Raw genomic sequence first — 22,165 nt, 5'->3', positions numbered from 1 at the left:
TCCTGGGAGGAATCCAGGGGTTGGCACCCCAGGAAGTATGTCATAGGTAGAATCCTTGACTTTCTGCAGATGGGGTTAGAAATGAAGCTGGCGTGGAGTACTTTCAAAAGCCAGGTCTCGGCCTTATCGGTATTGTTTCAATGACCACTTGCTTCGCATTCATTGGTTCGTAGTTTTTTTCAGGTGGTAACGTGGCTTAATCCCCCGGTTAGGTCACCCCTGAACCCTTGGGACTTGAATTCAGTTCTGTCGTCATTACAAAAACAGGATTGTTGAGCCAATACGACATATTTTCTTGGTCCTTTTGACAAGGAAACTAGTTCTACTGGTAACCATATCTTCTGCAAGAAGGGTATCACAGTTGGCTGCTCTTTCTTGTAAAGAGCAATATTATCATCCACAAGGATGAGGTAGTATTGCATCATCATCCTAACTTTCTACTGAAGGTAGTGTCAGGTTTTCTATCTAAACCAGTATATTCTCTTGATGTGGTGAGAGCAGTCAAGATCTACTTAAAGGCGACTGCTCAGATTCGAAAAACGGATGTTTTGTTTGTGTTGCTTGAAGGTCCTAAAAGAGGACAGGCAGCATTGAAATCATTCTAACCTATGGTTTAAAGAGGTAGATTCCACCTTCTCAAATCAAAGCGTACTCCTCCAGGGCTGTTAGTGCTTCGTGGGCAGTGCATCACCAAGCCTCCATGGCTCAAATCTGCCTCTTCATTACCCTACCCTCCCTTCCACTTCTTGCTCCTTACAGACTGGAGCTTCTTCCAGGACCTTCCCACTCACCGGTGGCCTTTTTGACGCCCTCTGTTGAGGAATTCTCCCCTGGTGGCCGCGCCTGGGGTAGGCATTGTGGCCTTGCGGGTTGTGGACCAGGAGCAGGACATACCTTTACCTCCAGTGGTGTTAGGTCCCCCCCCCCAGGACCTTCCTTCTTTTTAATATGAATGCAGCATTTGACACATGCCCTCCAAGCACCACTATATGGTTATTAGCCGTTGTGCTTTTTCATGTATATTTGTATACTTGTATTTTAACCATTACCTTCTTGATACATCTATGTCCATATATATCATTGATGACAACATCCTCACAAATGGTTTATAATTGTTTTTTCAATTTATAGACATACCTTTTGCTCGCTGATTCCAATCTGATACCCCTGAGGAAGAGTATATCTCGAAACGCGTTGGGTACTCCCCGCATATGTTTTCCATGTGTTTTGGAGTTCTATGATTGTGAATTATTCTTTGCATCTGTATTACTACTTTTTTGTATGTATCACGTATGCTGCACAGTTACCCCATGTACCACAGATCCATTTAAAGATCTATACTACTAATAAACACTTTATCATACAACCTCTGTATGTCCCACACTCTTTATGACCTGTGAGTAGGTGTTCCCTTTAAAGTCCCGTAAGAGGATCAATTTCCATGTAACTATCTTCTGCAAGAAGGGTATCAGAGTTGGCTGCTCTTTCTTGTAAAGAGCAATATTATCATCCACAAGGATGAGGTAGTATTGCATCATCATCCTAACTTTCTACCAAAGGTAGTGTCAGGTTTTCTATCTAAACCAGTATATTCTCTTGATGTGGTGAGAGCAGTCAAGGTCTACTTAAAGGCGACTGCTCAGATTCGAAAAACGGATGTTTTGTTTGTGTTGCTTGAAGGTCCTAAAAGAGGACAGGCAGCATTGAAATCATTCTAACCTATGGTTTAAAGAGGTAGATTCCACCCTCTCAAATCAAAGCGCACTCCTCCAGGGCTGTTAGTGCTTCGTGGGCAGTGCATCACCAAGCCTCCATGGCTCAAATCTGCAAGGCCGCAACTTTGTCTTCAGTCTATACATTAACCAGATTCTATCACGTGCATGTAAAAAGACATGAGAATGTTGCCTTTGGGTGCAGTATGCTGCAGGCAGCAGTATAAATCCTCTGATCTCATGTTGCCCTACTTTGGTTGTGTCTCCCTCCCCTCAGTTGGCACTGCTCTGGGACATCCCACATAGTAATTACTATAGCTCTGTGTCCCGTGATGTACAATTAAGAAAATAGGATTTCTGTAACAGCTTACCTGTAACCTTTTCTTTGAAGTACATCACGGGACACAGTGGTCCCTCTTTCTGGTATACACGTGTATTGCTTTGCTACAAAAACTGAGGTACTCCCAGTAGCGGGAGGGGTTATATAGGGAGGCAACTTCCTATTTAGGGTGTGCCAGTGTCCACCACCTGAAGGTGGCCTATAACCCACATAGTAATTAATATGGCTCTGTGTCCCGTGATGTACTTCAAAGAAAGGGATTTTACAGGTAAGCTGTTACAAAAATCCTATTTTTCCAGGGTAAGCACCTCAATGCAGATTGGTGCTTTCCCTTGGAAATAGTCCTAACTCCTAGAGCCAGGCAATTGCAACTGACACAAAACAGCAATCCAGCTTTGTTCCTGTCCACTCAGCAGTTTAAGGGACTCATTCCCTCTTTCACATGTTCCAGCACCTGTTGCTTTCTCCATAATCTATAAAGAATATACCCAATACAGACCCAGAAACCCAATTGCAGAAAGCAAGTCCTTGAATAGTCAGGTGTTTTATTTCTCCAACATCTATCAAAACTAAACTATTTACAAAAAATACAGATTTAAAATGTTTTAACAAAAAAAAAAAAAAAAGAAAAGCTATCAATTTGACTATTTTTTTTTTACCAAATTCCATGTATATCCTACATACATATGCCCTATGCAGGTCTACTGCCTAAAGATAAATTCAGATACAGTACACAATTAGGATTAGCAGGATTTTGATGAGTGATAGCCTGAATTTAAAATCCAGGTCACCAAACACTGCCTTATGCTCAGATATTTACCACTTACTTCCTGATGTTGCACGGTATGTTGAAATAGCATGACTGCTTCCTTTCATTGAAGAACCAGCCCACAGATTAAAGATATTACAAAATGCCAGTGTACTGCTGTTTCCTCATTTCTAGCACACTTTATAGAAGATACCAGTGGCAGTCTATGTCTTGAGTGACCTAAAATGGTGAGTGCTGCTGATTTTTCTACACTTACAGTGAGCTTTTTTAGGTGATTGAGAAATATAACATGTCTAAATACTTATGTCTTCAGGTGAAACAATAATAATGATAAGGCAGCAGTACTGTCAGACTTTGTTCAAGCAAAATTATTTTTCTTTAGCATGTACAAGTGTACTTATGAATATGCATTGTTCATAGAAGGTTGTTAACAATGTGCCTTGCCTTATTATTAATCTACTGTTTGTATTTTTAACTGCTTCAGCCCCGGAAGATTTTACCCCCTTCTTGACCAGAGCGTTTTTTGCGATTCGGCACTGCGTCGCTTTAACTGACAATTGCGCGGTCATGCGACGTGTCTCCCAAATAAAATTGACGTCCTTTTTTCCCCTGGTATTTGATCGCCTCTGAGATTTTAATTTTTTGCGCTATACACAAAATAAGAGCGACAATTTTGAAAAAAACGCATTATTTTTTACATTTTGCTATAATAAATATCCCCCAAAAATATATAAAAAACATTTTTTTTCCTCAGTTTAGGCCAATCGTATTCTTCTACATATTTTTGGTAAAAAAAAAATTGCAATAAGCGTTTATTGATTGGTTTGCGCAAAAGTTATAGCGTTTACAAAATAGGGGATAGTTTTATGGCATTTTTATTATTAATTTTTTTTTTACTAGTAATGGCGGCGATCAGCGATTTTTATTGGGACTGCGACGTTATGGCGGACATGTTGGACATTTTTGACACATTTTTGGGACCATTGTCATTTATACAGCGATCAGTGCGATTAAAAATGCACTGATTACTGTGTAAATGACACTGGCAGTGAAGGGGTTAACCACTAGGGGGCGGAGAGGGGTTAAGTATGTCCTAGGGGAGTGATTACTAACTGTAGGGGGATGGGCTAGTAGTGTCATTACTCTGATCACTGCTCCCGATGACAGGGAGCTGTGATCAGTGACACTTGTCCCTAGGCAGAACGGGAGATGCTGTTTACATCAGCATCTCCCCATTCGTCCTCTCCGTGAGGCGATCGCGGGTATCCCCGCGGCGATCGAGTCCGCGGGACCCGAGACCCGACTCACGGAGCTCCCGGCCGGCGCGCGCGCAATGGCACGGTGGGGAATTTAAATGGACGTACCTGTAAGTCCATTTGCCCAGCCGTGCCAGCCGTGCCATTCTACATCGGCGTGCGCCGGTCGGGAAGGGGTTTTAATGTACTGCTTGTATGCACAGGGCCATGGCCAAACAATATACCAAAGTAATGCATTTCATTATGGGCTAAAAAGAATTGTATAATTTTATAGTAATGGTAAATAATGTTATAGTAAATCCAGACAGAGAGACAATGCTTAAATTGTTCAAATATGCAATCTGAACAAAGACACTATATGATAACATTTTTAAACATAATACATATTAATTTGTAGCACACAATGTGCAAAATCGAAGCTTTTATACTTCATTTCAAATTTTTTTATATGGATTCCTGACCTAAATTTGACATTTTTTGCCTTTTTTTTTAATTAATGTGTAGTCTCAAATTTTCCTCTGTAATTCAGGAGTGGAGTTTCATTATTGCATTAATACTTGCATATACTATGACTGGTTTTGCAGAAGTAGCAGTTCACTGTTGTGTTGCAGTGATTTTGTATTTTTTGTAGCTTGTTTTGTTTACTCACTGTGTAAAACAACCTGGTGGGGCACTTTGTACAACATTTCCTGTAAACTGTATTTAAAGTGTTGTAAACCCCTACCTATACCCAGTGAAGTGACTGACCTCAAGTGAAACACAGATGAAACAAATTCTCCTACATAAGTTGCAACTGCTTATTTGCAACAATATGTCCTGTACATCCTTGAAAAACTCAGAGTTGAAAAGGATTTTTCACAGACTCACAAAGCAGTTGGCGGGGACATATGGTTACACATTGTAAAAGAGCTCTGAGAGCCAATTGGAGGGAAGGGTCACCCCCCCCCCCCCCCCCCGCTTCGCACAGTACACAGAAACAGAGCTGAGGCTTTCAATCACAGGCTGTGTGCTGGAGATCCTTCCTTGTCACCTTTTTAGTTCTTATTGTCAGGAAAGCTTGTCAGAAGTGACTCATGCAGATAGCAGAGGAACAAGAAATGGCACTTGGTGCTTTGGAAAGAGAACAGTAAACAATATAGAAATATTTGCTTTGCTCAGATTTCATGTCTGAGGTTTACAACCACTTTAATCTGGGATGTGATCATACCACTATGCGTAAAGGGTTTATATTTGACCTGTGAGCAATATGTGTTCGTTTTAGTGATTCTGCATCAAGCACCTATGACATTAAGAGGTTGATTTACTAAAGGCAAATCCACTTTGCACTGAAAGTGCACTTGGAAGTGCAGTCGCTGTGGATCTGAGGGGAACATGCAAGGAAAATAAAAAACAGCATTTTTGCTTGTATGTGATTGCATGATAAAATCAGTAGAGCTTCCCCTCATTTCAGTTCTTTCCCTCAGGTCTACAGTGACTGCACTTCCAAATGCACTTGCAGTGCAAAGTAGATTTGCCTTTAGTAAATCAACCCCTAAGCTTCCTTATTTGAGGAATTTGGGGGAAAAATATCCAAATGTGCGAGTATTTTCTTTAATTACTTGTCCCTACATATTATATACTGCAAAACATTTGCTTTTCTCCCATAGGCACAAGCTCTGGGTTTTATACGACACTTGCCATTTTCATTATGCTGTTTAAATAATTTTTTTAAAAAAGCACCGCCATCTAAATGTATCTGTTTAATAAAATTGGATAAAAGCAAGTATAAAAGCTTGCACTCACAAAACTCGAAGGCAGAGGCGGCTCTCTAATTAGGCAGATTAGGTGGTCGCCTAGGGCCTCGCACTCCCAGGGGCCCCACGGCCGCCTAATTTGCCCATACCTTAACTTCCCCGGCGAATCAGAGTCATGGAATGCCCGCAGCTTGTGTGGGGTATCTTTGTTCCCGCACGCCGCATGCGAGCTCCACTTTTTATGGCAGAGTCGACATCTCTCCCCGCTGTCCCCAGCTACCGCACACATACACAGTGCAGAGTGCTATGGAGTGAACTGAACCTGACCTTCCTCCTCCTGCTGTGATGTTTTCCTTTGTACAAGGAGAAGGAGGCTCACCACACTGCCGAGACAATGCTGCTGGAATGAGATCAGCTGTCTGAACTAATCCACATTGAGTCTTTCAGAGGTGGGGGACATGAATAAGAGGGTGGGGGGGGCTAGCCTACAGTTCACTTTGAGTGATTTGGGGGGGATATGTTCTAGGGGGCACTTTAGGACCTGTGCTACAAGGGGGCTTGGATATGAAATACAACCCCCTTAGCGCATACCCTCTCCCCCCAATGTTAAAGAGATGCTCTCTGCCACAGAGGGGGTGGCCCCACAAGAGATGTTTAAAATTGCTCCAGGTGCCCATACTAGTGCCCCCCTTCCAGGCAAGTGGAGCAAAGTGTGGGTTCCAGGTCACAGGGTGGGTTCACACTATGAAAACACAGGAACACGCTGTGCATTCTGTGCGATTCACATGTGGCCCGGGTGCAATTTCAGCCCAATTATGCATGCAGTCTCTGACCATCTCCTGTACTATGTCTGCAGTCTCTGACCATCTCCTGTACCATGTCCCCACACTCTCTGACCATCTTCTGTATCATGTCTGCAGCCTCTGACCATCTCCTGTTTCATGTTTGCAGTCTCTGACCATCTCCTGTACTATGTCTGCAGTCTCTGACCATCTCCTGTACCTTGTCCGCACCCTCTCTGACCATCTTCTGTATGGTGTCTGCAGTCTCTGACCATCTCCTGTACTATGTCTGCAGTCCCTGACCATCTCCCGTACTATGTCTGCAGTCTCTGACCATCTCTCGTACTATGTCTGCAGTCTCTGACCATCTCCTGTACCATGTCCGCACACTCTCTGACCATCTCCTGTACTATGTCTGCAGTCTCTGACCATCTCCTGTACAATGTCTGCAGTCTCTGACCATCTCCTGTACCATGTCCGCACACTCTCTGACCATCACCTGTATCATGTCTGCAGTCTCTGACCATCTCCTGTAGCATGTATGCAGTCTCTGACCAGCTCCTGTACCATGTCCACACACTCTCTGACCATCTCCTGTACTATGTCTGCAGTCTCTGACCATCTCCTGAATCATGTATGCAGTCTCTGACCAGCTCCTGTACCATGTCCACACACTCTCTGACCATCTCCTGTACCAGGTATGCAGTCTCTGACCATCTCCTGTACTATGTCTGCAGTCTCTCACCATCTCCTGTACTATGTTTGCAGTCTTTGACCATCTCCTGTATCATGTTTGCAATCTCTGACCATCTCCTGTATCATGTTTGCAATCTCTGACCATCTCCTGTACTAGGTCTTCATTCTCTGACCATCTCCTGTACCATGTCCGCACACTCTCTGACCATCTCCTGTATCATGTCTGCAGTCTCTGATCATCTCCTGTACTTTGCAGTCTCTGACCATCTCCTGTAGCATGTATGCAGTCTCTGACCATCTCCTGTACCATGTCCGCACACTCTCTGATCATCTCCTGTACTATGTCTGCAGTCTCTGACCATCTCCTGTACTTTGTCTGCAGTCTCTGACCATCTCCTGTATCATGTATGCAGTCTCTGACCATGTCCTGTACCATGTCCGCACACACTCTGACCATCTCCTGTACTATGTCTGCAGTCTCTGACCATCTCCTGTACAATGTTTGCAGTCTCTGACCATCTCTTGTACCATGTCCACACACTCTCTGACCATCTCCTGTATCATGTCTGCAGTCTCTGACCATCTCCTGTACTTTGTCTGCCTTCTCTGACTATCTCCTGTAGCATGTATGCAGTCTCTGACCAGCTCCTGTACCATGTCCACACACTCTGACCATCTCCTGTACTATGTCTGCAGTCTCTGACCATCTCCTGTATCATGTATGCAGTCTCTGACCAGCTCCTGTACCATGTCCACGCACTCTCTGACCAACTCCTGTACCAGGTATGCAGTCTCTGACCATCTCCTGTACTATGTCTGCAGTCTCTGACCATCTCCTTTACTATGTCTGCAGTCTCTGACCATCTCCTGTATCATGTCTGCAATCTCTGACCATTTCCTGTACTAGGTCTGCAATCTCTGACCATCTGCTGTACTATGTCTGCAATCTCTGACCATCTCCTGTATCAGGTATGCAGTCTGACCATCTCTTGTACAATGTCTGCAGTCTCTGACCATCTCCTGTACCATGTCTGCACATCCTCTGGCCATCTCCTTTATCATGTCTGCAGTCTCTGACCATCTCCTGTACTTTTTCTGCAGTCTCTGACGATTTCCTGTAGCATGTATGCAGTCTCTGACCATCTCCTGTACCATGTCCACACACTCTCTGACCATCTCCTGTATCAGATATACAGTCTCTGACCATCTCCTGTACAATGTCTGCAGTCTCTGACCATCTCCTGTACTTTTTCTGCAGTCTCTGACGATTTCCTGTAGCATGTATGCAGTTTCTGACCATCTCCTATACCATGTCCACACACTCTCTGACCATCTCCTTTACTATGTCTGCAGTCTGTAACCATCTCCTGTATCATGTATGCAGTCTCTGATCAGCTCCTGTAGCATGTCCACACACTCACTGACCATCTCCTGTACTATGTCTGCAGTCTGTAACCATCTCCTGTATCATGTATGCAGTCTCTGACCAGCTCCTGTAGCATGTCCACACACTCTCTGACCATCTCCTGTATCAGGTATGCAGTCTCTGATCATCTCCTGTACTATGTCTGCAGTCTCAGACCATCTCCTGTACTAGGTCTGCAATCTCTGACCATCTCCTGTACTAGGTCTGCAATCTCTGACCATCTCCTGTACTATGTCTGCAATCTCTACCATCTCCTGTACTATGTCTGCAGTCTCTGACCATCTCCTGTACTGTGTCTGCAATCTCTGACCATCTCCTGTACTTTTTCTGCAGTCTCTGACCATCTCCTGGAGCATGTATGCAGTCTCTGACCATCTCCTGTACCACGTCCGCACACTCTCTGACCATCTCCTGTACTATGTCTGCAATCTCTGACCATCTCTTGTACTATGTCTGCAGTCTCTGACCATCTCCTGTACTATGTCTGCAATCTCTGACTATCTCCTGTACTATGTCTGCAATCTCTGACCATCTCCTGTACTTTGTCTGCAGTCTTTGACCATCTCCTGTATCAGGTATGCAGGCTCTGACCATCTCCTGCACAATGTCTGCAGTCTGACCATCTCCTGTACAATGTCTGCAGTCTCTGACCATCTCCTGTACCATGTCCACACACTCTCTGACCATCTCCTGTATCATGTCTGCAGTCTCTGAGGATTTCCTGTAGCATGTGTGCAGTCTCTGACCATCACCTGTACCATGTCCACACACTCTCTGACCATCTTCTGTATCAGGTATACAGTCTCTGACCATCCCCTGTACAATGTCTGCAGTCTCTGACCATCTCCTGTAGCATGTATGCAGTCTCTGACCATCTCCTGTACCATGTCCGCACACTCTCTGACCATCTCCTGTACCATGTCCGCACACTCTCTGACCATCTCCTGTATCATGTATGCAGTCTCTGACCATCTCCTGTACTATGTCTGCAGTCTTTGACCATCTCCTGTATCAGGTATGCAGTCTCTGACCATCTCCTGTATCAGGTATGCAGTCTCTGACCATCTCCTGTACAATATCTGCAGTCTGACCATCACCTGTACAATGTCTGCAGTCTCTGACCATCTCCTGTACCATGCCCACATACTCTCTGACCATCTCCTGTATCATGTCTGCAGTCTCTGACGATTTCCTGTAGCATGTGTGCAGTCTCTGACCATCTCCTGTACCATGTCCACACACTCTCTGACCATCTCCTGTATCAGGTATACAGTCCCTGACCATCTCCTGTACAATGTCTGCAGTCTCTGACCATCTCCTGTAGCATGTATGCAGTCTCTGACCACCTCCTGTAGCATGTCCGCACACTCTCTGACCATCTCCTGTACTATGTCTGCAGTCTCTGACCATCTCCTGTATCATGTATGCAGTCTCTGACCAGCTCCTGTAGCATGTCCACACACTCTCTGACCATCTCCTGTATCAGGTATGCAGTCTCTGACCATCTCCTGTACTATGTCTGCAGTCTCTGACCATCTCCGAGTATGAAAGGGGTTAAAGTCTTTTAAGACATTCCATTTCCGAACACAAAGGCAGCTACCGAACACTTCAAACAGCTGAACAAGAAACCCATACTAATAATTCTCCCTCCAAGTACGAGACAAGGCTCTGTCTTGAGGGTCCTGAGATGGTCAGAGACTGCAGACATAGTACAGGAGATGGTCAGAGAGTGTGCGGACATCATAGAGGAGATGGTCAGAGACTGCATACATGCTACAGGAGATGGTCAGAGACTGCAGACATTGTATAGGAGATGATCAGAGACTGTATACCTGATACAGGAGATGGTCAGAGAGTGTGTGGACATGGTACAGGAGATGGTCAGAGACTGCATACATGCTACAGGAAATCGTCAGAGACTGCAGACAAAGTACAGGAGATGGTCAGAGACTGCAGACATGATACAGGAGATAGTCAGAGAGTGTGTGGACATGGTACAGGAGATGGTCAGAGACTGAAGACATTGTACAGGAGATGGTCATACTGCAGACATTGTACAGGAGATGGTCAGAGACTGCATACCTGATACAGGAGATGGTCAGAGACTGCATACATGATACAGGAGATGGTCAGAGCCTGCAGACAAAGTACAGGAGATGGTCAGAGATTGCAGACATAGTACAGGAGATGGTCAGGGAGTGTGCAGACATGGTACAGGAGATGGTCAGAGACTGCATACATGCTACAGGAGATGGTCAGAGATTGCAGAGAGATTGCAGACATAGTACAGGAGATGGTCAGAGACTGCAGACATAGTACAGGAGATGGTAGAGATTGCAGAAATAGTACAGGAGATGGTATGCGTGTAATATATATATATTTGGAATATAATATATATGTAGTATATATATTTGATTAACCACTTCCCGACCACTGCACGCCAATATAAGTCAGCACAATGGCAGTGGCGGGCAAATGGGCGTACCTGTACGTCCCCTTTAAGAGGCGGGGATAGCAGGTGCGCGTGCAACGTATAGTGTGACCGTGCCCGCGGGACCGGCGGACTCGATGTCCACAGGTTTCCAGGCGATCATGTCACAGAGCCACAGAATGGGGAAGTGTCTATATAAACAAGGCATTTCCCCGTTCTGGCTTGTGTCATGACAGAGATCACTGCTCCCTGTCATCAGGAGCATTGATCGCTGTCATGTGGCTTGAAGCCCATCCCCCCCACAGTTAGAATCACTCCCTAGGACACACTTAACCCCTTCATCACCCCTTAGTGGTTAACCCCTTCACTGCCAGTGTCATATACACAGTAATCAGTGAATTTTTACAGCACTGATCGCTGTATAAATGACAATGGTCCCAAAATAGTGTCAAAAGTGTCCAATGTGTCCGCTATAATGTCGGAGTCCCGATAAAAATCGCAGATCGCCGCCATTACTAATAAAAAAAAATTAAAAATAAAAATGCCATAAAACTATCCTCTGTTCTGTAGACGCTATAACTTTTGCGCAAGCCAATCAATTTGCGCTTATTGTGATTTTTTTACCAAAAATATGTAGAATACATATAGGCCTAAACTGAGGAAAAAAATATTTTTTTTATATATTTTTGGATGATATTTATTATAGCAAAAAGTAAAAAATAATGCGTTTTTTTTTTTTTTTTTAAATTGTCGCTCTTTTTTTGTTTATAGCGCAAAAAAAAAAAAAAAAACGCAGAGGTGATCAAATACCACCAAAAGAAAGCTCTATTTCTGGGAAAAAAGGACGTCAATTTTGTTTGGGTGCAACGTCGCACGACCGCGCAGTTGTCAGTTAAAGCGATGCAGTGCCGAATCGCAAACAAGTGCTCTGGTCAGGAAGGGGGGAAAATCTTCCGGGGCTGAAGGAGTTAATTGGTTAGAGAAAATTCTAGAAACTAAATTCATAGATATTTTTCCCATTATGGGCAAGAATGGGGCCTCATGTCTAAGGTTTGCCTAAGGCCTCACAAAGCCTAGAGCCGCCTCTGCTCGAACGTATACAGGCAAATCATCAATCACAGCAAGCTGTCATCTTGTAGAACTCCAGAGGAGGCTGGATGGGGTGTCCTTGACTCCCGCTGTAAATAGAGGTGTTTGTGACTTCCACTGTAGGATGGATGAGAGCGTGGCTGATGAAAAGCTGCAAGGGCTCTATTTGGCTGGATGGGGTGCCTGTGACTCTCGCTGTGGTCCTCTGGACATCTACAAGCTGACACTGGCTAGCTAGCTGTGATTTACACCAACAGCAATAACCCAGCGCCAATGAGTAGCCACCTGGAGAACTCAATCAAGACGTGGAGTGTATAACATATATTGTTATCATACCATGTCATATAATATCTTATGTGCATTTAGCATGACTAGACATAGAGGGAGAATAGTGCAGCTGGACCAACCGTAGCTGGTAGATACAGAACAAGATAAAACAACAAAAAATGTCCAGCTCTCTGGAATTCACATAAATAAAATAAAATAAAATAAAATCTGGCAGTCCAAAAATAATGATAAAAAAGGACAGTTTATTGAGTCCAATAATAATATAATAAAAATGATAATTCATAAATTGTAAAAACAAGCTTTGAACAGATAAAATTGAACCCACAGTAACACAGAACTATATTGCACTGAATGAAGACATCTTAGTGTGTACTTAGGGTAAAAATATATGTATATAAGACAGTTGGCCCTTGAGCAGCAGAAAACCCACACAAGAAACCCATCCAGGTGTATTGTAGCAGCCAAGTCAAAATAGAAAAAAGTTAATGAAACAAAAAAAGGGGGCACCTCACCCAAGGAATCAAGGGGACTAGCAGAAGCCCCACTGGCTGTGTGATCTGTGATCGTGGAGGACAACTCACCGGCTCCAGCGAGCAGAGGATGTGGCGTGGAAGGAGCCGACGCTCCGGCGGGAGGAGAGCAGCGCTGTGTGATCCAAAGTCGGGAGGGACAGCTCACTGGCTCCAACAGGCAGGGGATGTAGCGTGGAGGGAGCCAAAGCTCCGCCGAAGGGAGAACAACCTCACCGAGGCTCCGTCGCGGGGGCCAGTGACGTCAGCACGGGAGAGCCGCCGGAGTGTCAGCTGGTAAGCGTGAGCTGCTGGATCCCGGCTGTGTCTCCTGGATGTGTCTCCTCGGGGATGGATTCAACCCCAATGGTGGATGGTGTCACTTGAGGGAATCCAGGGATGAACTGGGGGGGAGGATAGGATGTGAATGGCTCCAGCCACGCTGATGGAACACCTCATGTGCCAGATCAAACTGTGACCCTTCAAAAAGAGAGTACTGCAGGGATGAATGGTGTCACCCAGGGGGTCCAGTGGAGAAATGGACAAGCAAAAAGGGAATTGATGGGACTGGCAATAGCCAATGTGGATCTCTTTAACTGGAGGGGACATCCTATATTCCTGGTGAGAGGTCCCTCTTATCACCCCCCTGCAGTCCTTCCAGCTGGGGTATGCTTTAACTGGAGGGGGGCTCCCATATTCATGGAGAGGGGTCCCCTCTTATCACCCCCCCGCTGCAGTCCTCCCAGCTGTCGTCTTCTTCAACTGAAGGGGGCTTCCTATGTTTCTGGGGGAAAGTCCCCTCTTATCACCCCCCTGCAGTCCTCCCAGCTGGGGTCTTCTTTAACTGGAGGGGGCTTCCTACGTTCCTGGAGGGTAGTCCCCTCATATCACCCCCACTGCAGTTCTCCCAGCTGGGGTGTTCTTTAACTGAAGGGGGCTCCTATATTCTTGGAGAGGGGACCCCTCTTATCACCCCCCTGCAGTCCTCCCAGCTGTGGTCTTCTTTAACTGGAGGGGGATTCCTATGTTCCTGGAGGGAGGTCCCCTCTTATCACCCCCCCACAGTCCTCCCAGCTGGGGTTTTCTTTAACTGGAGGGGACTTCCTATGTTCCTGGAGGGAGGTCCCCTCGTATCACCTCCCCTGCAGTCCTCCCAGCTGGGGTCTTCTTTAACTGGAGGGGGGCTCCTATGTTTCTGGAGAGGGGTCCCCTCATATCACCCCCACTGCAGTTCTCCCAGCTGGGGTGTTCTTTAACTGAAGGGGGGCTCCTATATTCTTGGAGAGGGGACCCCTCTTATCACCCCCCTGCAGTCCTCCCAGCTGTGGTCTTCTTTAACTGGAGGGGGGCTTCTACGTTCCTGGAGGGAGGTGCCCTCTTATCATCCCCCCTGAAGTCCTCCCAGCTAGGGTCTTTTTTAACTGGAGGGGGGATCTTATGTTCCTTGATGGGGTCCCCTCTTATAACCCCCCTGCAGTCTTCCAGCTGGGATCTTCTTTAACTGGAGGGGGGAGGGAGGAGAGTTCCTGTATTCCCATTTGATCACCCCCCCTGAAGTCCTCTTAGCTACGGGTCTTCCTTATCTAGAGGGGGGGAGGGATGGATGAAAGTTCCGTTATTCCTGGGTGGGGGTTCCCTTCTGATAACCCCCAGGAGTCTCCTTTAACTGGAGGGAGTGGGGTTCCTGTATTCCCAGATGGGGGGTTTCCCTGTATTCCTGTATGGGTGGAAGGGGGTCCCTTCGAAACACCCACATGCACTTCTCCTGTTAAGGGGTCTCCTTCTCCTGGAGAGGGGTCAGTACATCTGTAAGTGTGTGTGTGTGTGTATGTATGTGTGTGTGTGTGTGTGTGTGTGGGGGGGGGGGTTCTTGCCTGACTCCACTTGTACTGGGGGACAGACTGACCTTGTTTGATTCAACTATGCCCCTTAAGCTCCTCCCCTCAAAAACAAAATTTGGCCACATCCACTGTTTGTCACGGCGCAACACATTATTACTCTTCTTGGGGCACCCAAAGGTGTCGCTGCTTTTCTACAATCCTGTAGTGTACAGTATACTGCAAAAACAAAAATTGAACTGCATGGTGCCGCTAAAGTGTTCGGGTTTGGCATGATGAAAAGTGGCAACCCTAGTGCACACCCTAATGCAATAGGCTGCACACACCTATGTCTGTTACCGTTTCTCCATGAAAGCCCATAACTAAAACTTCTTGGCCACTTATAGGGACAGGAAGTGGAGAGATTACCCACTGAACGACTAAGGGCTGACAGGTTCTAAATCTTCATCTAAATGTTACTGACATTCATCATAGCTTTTACACAATCCTATGATATTCAGGATTGCACCAATACACTGAACTGATAATACACATATCATATGCCTCTCTTGATAATTGGTGCCTTCAACAACCATTTCGACTTCAATATGGACACCCTCATTACTTCTAGCTCCTTGTCACGCAGCTACCTATTTAAATAAACGTATTCAGAACGTATAAAGCACAAATAGTTAACCAGCTGCCATGTTAATCAGTGAACTATTGCAACTCCCTTCTCATTGGCCTGCCTCTCCATAGGCTATCCCCTCTCCAGTCTATGATGAATGCTGCTGCCAGACTTATCCACCTTACCAACCGCTCAATGTCTGCCAACCCTCTCCTCCAATCCCTACACTGGCTCCCAATCACCCAGCGAATTAAATTCAAAATACTAACCACAACATGCAAAGCCATTCACAGCTCTCCTCTGAGCTACATCACCAATCTTGTCTCCAAATATCACCCAAATCTTCCTCTTTGCTCTTCTCAAGACCTCCTACTCTCAAGCTCTCTCGTCTCCTCCTCCCATGCTTGTCTCCAGGATTACTCAAGTACCTCTCCCATCCTCTGGAACTCGCTACCTCAACCTATCCGGCTATCCCCTACTCTTGCTTCCATCTAGCGATCCCTGAAAACTCATCTCTTCAGGAAAGCCTATCCTGTCTCCAACTAATCTTTTACCACTTCCATCATCTCATTCCCCACAGTTACAACCTTTTGTACCACCTGCCCCACCCTATTAGATTGTAAGCTCTTCTGAGCAGGGCCCTCTTAATCCTCTTGTATTTTATTGCATTATAACTGTATTGTCTCCCTTTTATATTGTAAAGTGCTGCGTAAACTGTTGGCGCTATATAAATCCTGTATTATAATAATAATAATGTTCTTTTTCCGATAAACCAAATAGATATCAAGGATCATAATTCTGTTAGTCATGCCGACACCACTATTCCCATAGTGGGATAAACTTTCACACAATAATAAAAACATAAAATTGTATCCAAGTATATTGCAAACATTTTCAGCTTGTACCACTGGTTGACTAATAAATACAGAGTTGCAGATTTGTGGAGATTTACTCACATGTATGGAGATTTGTGTGTAGTTTCTAAGTTGCAATCCTGTGATAGCAATCTCCAGCTCTAATGATTTAGTAATCGATTTTGATGTCACATCTGTTCACCAACATCACTACCAAGATGACACTGATTATTCCTTCAGATTAAAAAGTGTGCAGGTACTCTGCTTTCTAAACTGTTAAATGTATTTAATGCAGCCTTTAGGAGCCTTTCCCATGTGCATTACAAAGGCTACCATTGTGTTAATCTTGAAGGAATCTGCAAAATTACATTTTGAAACAGGTAGCAGCAACTTAGTTACCTGGGGCCAACTACAGAAAATGAGAACGAAAGACTACTTTCAAGTGTCACTCCAAATACACTCTAGCCAAAAGTTGGCACGGCGTACTGTGAATAGATGCTTTATGTACATTGGTATGGTGTAATAGCAAATGCTTATACTAAACATATAAAAGGACCAGTTTGTGTAGTAGTGTCTTCCAACATTCCAACGTTTCCCTCTATGACAACCCGGCAGCAGTGCTCCTAAATTTGACCCCTATGTCCAGTAAGCGATATCGTAAATCCTTACTGAAACACCTTCTGAATACAGCCAGGGCATGCGTCCCCAGCATGTGGAAACAACAATCTCCACCTTTGGTGCTTTGCCAGGGTGAATGATATTCAGCAGATGGAACACCTGACAGCTGCCCTTAGGAACAGGACAGAGGAACACAACACATGCTGGCTATTTTGGGATATGTTCCGGTTCTCAGATGAATACCTGACAAATGCTTGAGCAGCTTCCTTAACGGGAGATTGAAGCCATGGACCGTCGACCCTGGTGAAGCTCTTTACCCTTCTTCTTTCGTCCTCCCATCCTACTGTCTCCTTTCCTTCTTACTTCCTTTCTTGACACCTAGGGTGTCGTCCCGTTTCTCTACTACCCAGAAAAAATTTCCCAGTATGTGTTGATCAATGGGTGCCACTTCCGCAAAGATGGGGCTGAGAGCCGTATTTTGTACACTAGCCACGTTTTGCTCCCAACCTCACGATGGCTCGGTATCTGCTAGTTAGGGTTATTCCCATTTTATTTTTTCCTACTGGTATGTGTATGACAACTAAAGCTATTTTTTGGGTTCCCACCACACTACAGGTTAAAAACAGGTTATATTTGTTTGTAGAGGCTATTGTCAACAGTTTATAGATACCTCATATTGCTATATTGGAACCTTGCCTGTTATTTAGTTGATATCCATTGACTCTTTGACTTCATGGTAATAATGTCAATTAACTGATTTCATTGACTATGATATGTAATGCCATACCATTTTGTTCAAACCGCATACCTTAAATAAAGGATTAAAAAAACAAAAAAAAACACTTTAAATACTCACAAAAAAAATAGCCAGACATCAACACAGAACAAAAGCTGCACGTCCAAGCCAGCTGGAGTATGTCACCACTAAACCCCGCCCAGGCTGTCCTTTTCTTTTGTGTAAAGTGTCTTTAATGAAGCGTTGGAAGAAACTGCTAAACTATTGGGTTTCTCTTCCATCCTTTTACATGTGAGACCAGATTCTAATATAAGTGGTGTCAGAATGTGAGAAAGCCATCCATGCTCCTGTGAGGGATTTCAAGCCATCTATCCCCCTGAGTGAAATTTAAGGCGATATAAGAGTTTCTTTTGAGGTCTTGGGCTCTCGTAAGCAATCCTGTATGGTGAAGGTGGGAGCACAGCGGTCATTGAAGGTGTTTTATCACATTGAATTTCACAAGTGGATGTACTTTAAAGCAGTGGTCGTCAACCCTGTCCTTGGGGCCCACTAACAGGCCAGGTTTGCAAGATAACTGAAATGCATCACAGGTGATATCATTTGCTGCTCAGTGATTGCAGTATTCTAGTCTGCATCTCCCCAAGGTAATACATAAAACCTGGCCTGTTAGTGGGCCTTGAGGACAGGGTTGATGACCACTGCTTTAAAGATTATTGTAGGACTTTTTTGGGGACTTGTTTATATTTGAAACTACAGTGCCTTTGATTTAATGATTTGGGTACGACAGTGTGTAAGCAGGTGCTTACAGGTGTTGCTTATGAGTTAGCTAGTTTCTTAGGCTACCCAAAAGGGAAGGGGTTAAACCAATCTTTGTGTTTTTTTCCGAGCATTTATGGACTCTGTGTTGTAAATAAAAAGGGGGAAGGCTCTGCTCAGGCAAGCTCTTTTGCCATGGCCTGAAAGGGAAGCAAGACCAGGGACAAGACAAAGATGTAACCCACAGCAACCCACAAGCCCCTCTAGGGAGAACACCTGCCTTCAGATTCTGCTGGATCACAGACTTTAGGAACTCTTACCTTGGGGAGGTATGCACTGTGCAGCCTACTGTTAGATAGTTATGAAGGAATTTAGCTGTTTCATGCCTGGTCTAAAGTTATTCAAAGAGGTGCATGAAGGTATATGGCGTATCTAAAGGAACAGGGCTTGTAAGCACACTGGACTGATAATACACATATATGCCTCTCTTGATAATTGGTGACTTCAATAACTATTTAGAATCAATATGGACACCCTCATTACTTCTAGCTCCTCATCACGCAGCTACCTCTTTAAATAAAGTTATTCAGGAAGTAAAAAGCACAAATAATTTATAGGCTGCCATGTGCTTTTTAGATCTCAAGGATCATAATTCTGTTAGTCATTCTGACACCACTTAGCATTCTCATAGTGGGATAAACTTTCACACAATAATAAAAACATAAAATGGTATCCAAGTATATTGCAAACCAATATTTGCATTTTTTCTAGGCATTTCTGGGCTCTGCCATCCTGTGTTGTAAATAAAAAAAGGGGGAAGGCTTGTTCAGGCAAGCTCTTTTGCCGTGGCCTGAATGGGAAGCAAGAGCAAGAACAAGGAGAAGATGTAACCCACAGCAATCCCTCTAGGGAGAACACTTGCCTTAGGATTCTGCTGGATCATGGACTTTATGATTTCTTACCTTGGGAAGTTATGCACTGGGTAGCCTACTGATAGATAGTTACAAACACATTTTTCTGAATGAGCATTATACTGCTGGACTGTATTGCCAATATGTTCACTAATGTCTTTTTAACTGTATAATGTCTAGTCTGAAGGTATTCAAGGGGCTGCATGCAGATATATGGTGTATCTAAAGAAACAAGGACTTTAAGCACATAAGAGGGTAAAGAGTATAGAACGGAAGGCCATTACTAAGTGTTAACTCAGCAGAGGAGTTGGTGGGAAATGTGTAGTTTTTTTTTAAAGGTTAACTTTTTTTTGTTTTGTAATACACAACAAGCAACAGATACACATGTGTACATTTGGAGCGAACAGCGTTTCAATCATAATGTACTACATTTATCCGGCATCCAGTCAGTGAACATAGAGCTACATGTAGGTCACATTGCTGTTTAGTATAGTTCAACCCATATAGAGTTCAGGGACATATAGACAATCCACATAATGTGGGATTATAACCTTATTCTGTACATTAAGGAGTGGGTGGTATGGTACTATCTGAGCTGATCCAGGAGTTCCAAATCTTAGAGAATTTTTTTGGGCATCCTCTAGCTTCATGCGTCTACTTGTACAGTGGTATGGCGTGGTTTACCACATGCTGACCGGGCCATAGCCGAAAGACGGCTACAGCGCAGTCAGCTTATTCTGGGTGGTCGTCCATAGACGTCCTCACTGAATCGCGCTCCCGTGCGCCCCCTGGGGCGCGCATCCGAGAACATCCATGACCAGGACCCGGTGCATCACGGATCACGGTGATAGTGGCCGTTTACCACGTGATCGCTCCGTCAAATGACGGAGCATCACCACTTGTAAACAAACCGGCGTCATGTCATGATGCCGGTTCCTCCCTCCCCTCTCTGTACCGATCGGTATAGTGTGAGAGGAGAGAGGGAGAGATCGTTTGCAGCACTGTGGGCACTACAGATCCAGCCCACAGCGCTGCTCAGTGCCCATACTCTGCCATACTCTGCCACACTCTGCAATACTCTGCAATACTCTGCCAATAATCGCCAATACTCTGCCAATACTCGCCAATACTCTGCCAATACATTTTAACAGAAACAAAGAATTTTTTATTTTTTTTTTATATTTACCGAATTTTCAGTCTTTTTTGATTTATAGCGCAAAAAATAAAAAACCCAGCGGTGATTAAGTGCCACCAAAAGAAAGCTCTATTTGTGTGAAAAAAAGGACAAACATTTCAGACGGGTACAGTGTTGCATGACTGAGTAATTGTCATTCAAAGTGTGAGAGCACCGAAAGCTGAAAATTGGTCTAGTTAGGAAGGGAGTTTAAGTGCCCAGTGGTCAAGTGGTTAACCATGGTGAGCCTGAAATCTATAGTGGGCAAGGATTGAGATATCCAGTGCATGGTTATCGATTTTTTTGCATAAAACATTACTATGCGTATAAAGGACTGTACATTTTTAGATAATTATTCATAATCAATGTATCCTAGTAGGCATCGTAGGGGGTTACATATGTTAGGTATCTGAGCTATGGAGCTGATGAAGGCCGTGACCTCTGACCAGAACTTCCTTATCAGAGCACATTCCCACATTAAGTGAAAAAATGTACCATCAGCCACACCGCATCAAGAGCACAATGGAGAGGGCAATCTATGTAGTCTATACAATAAGCATGGTGTGAAGTAAGACCTATACAACAGTTTTGTTTGGAGCACCTTGTCACGAGAGGAGAAGACAGTGGTTACCTGGAGGGAAAGAACCTCCCTTCAGACATCCTCCATCAGCTCAGGTATGTCAGAACGCCATTTGTGTTCAATGGAGCAAAGCCTGTTGGTCGTGGAGTGGAGTAGAGACTTGTAATATGTAGAAATAAGTTTGGTGTGAGAGGGATCAGTCAGTAGACGCTCTAACGGTGAAAGCTGAACATCTATATTTCGAGACTGAACCGCGTGATGTATCTGTAGGTATTGGAAATAGGCTGTGTGAGGGAGACCGAAGTCCCTTTGAAATTCTGCGAAGGAGCGGAACATGTTATCTGAAAATAAGTGTGAGACTGTTTTTACCCCCTTTTTGTGGCGTGTGTAGTGGGCAGTAACAGCTTGGAGAGCCTAAAGATCTGTAGGTTCATTGCCAGGACATTCACACTTTCTCTCCCTCTAAGTGACATTCAATGTATTAGGTTCTGGAGGGATTCGTAGGAGGTAAGGATGACTGCCTCCAAAGAAGTGGCCGCATTGTTGGCAGGGTAAGACCACCAATGCATGGAAGACACGGAAATGCCAGACCCCCTTCCAAAGTGGGTAGTTGAAAGGTGCGTTTTGCAATCCTCACTGCTCCTCCCCTCCAGATAAATTTGGTGAGTGGGAAATGTGTAGTTGCTATGAGTAATCATGGGATGATTGGGAATGTAATGCCAGACATTCGGCATGGGTGACAGGTTCTCCGGTAGTGAGGGGGTTAGTGCTCTGACTCCCTTCCTAGAGGTTGGTGCCCCAAAAGCAATCAGGACCAGACCTACAAAATAGAGACCCCAGGAATGTAGCCACATGTATCCGAGAGCTTTAAGGGTTAACAAGGGCACGCATGAGGTCCACACGGCAGGACCCCATTCTGTCACTGTAGAAGGTAACTCTGACTATAGTGGATAAAGTGCCATCATCCCTAATGTTGTACAACAACAGGAGAAAACCCTTTAAGGGTGGGACTATATAGGCACTGAACAGATGCCAATTAGATAAAAAATGTAATTTATTG

General features: G+C 44.6%; 1 protein-coding gene across 1 annotated transcript in view; it reads left to right on the top strand.

Moving 5' to 3' along the window:
• The first annotated feature begins 2,925 nt into the window (after positions 1 to 2,925).
• LOC141105219 (FYN-binding protein 1-like) overlaps positions 2,926 to 22,165 on the top strand; it is a 446,065-nt gene continuing 426,825 nt past the window's right edge. The window contains exon 1 of the mRNA XM_073595110.1: positions 2,926 to 3,048. Coding sequence (XP_073451211.1) covers positions 3,046 to 3,048 — 3 coding nt within the window. The 5' untranslated portion in view covers positions 2,926 to 3,045. The remainder of the gene's footprint in view (positions 3,049 to 22,165) is intronic.

The sequence above is a fragment of the Aquarana catesbeiana genome, linkage group LG01, assembly GCF_042186555.1.
Source record: "Aquarana catesbeiana isolate 2022-GZ linkage group LG01, ASM4218655v1, whole genome shotgun sequence".
Classification (NCBI taxonomy): Eukaryota; Metazoa; Chordata; class Amphibia; order Anura; family Ranidae; genus Aquarana; species Aquarana catesbeiana.
The sequence above is the reverse complement of the archived record's forward strand: the minus strand, read 5'-3'. Positions and strand labels throughout refer to the sequence as shown.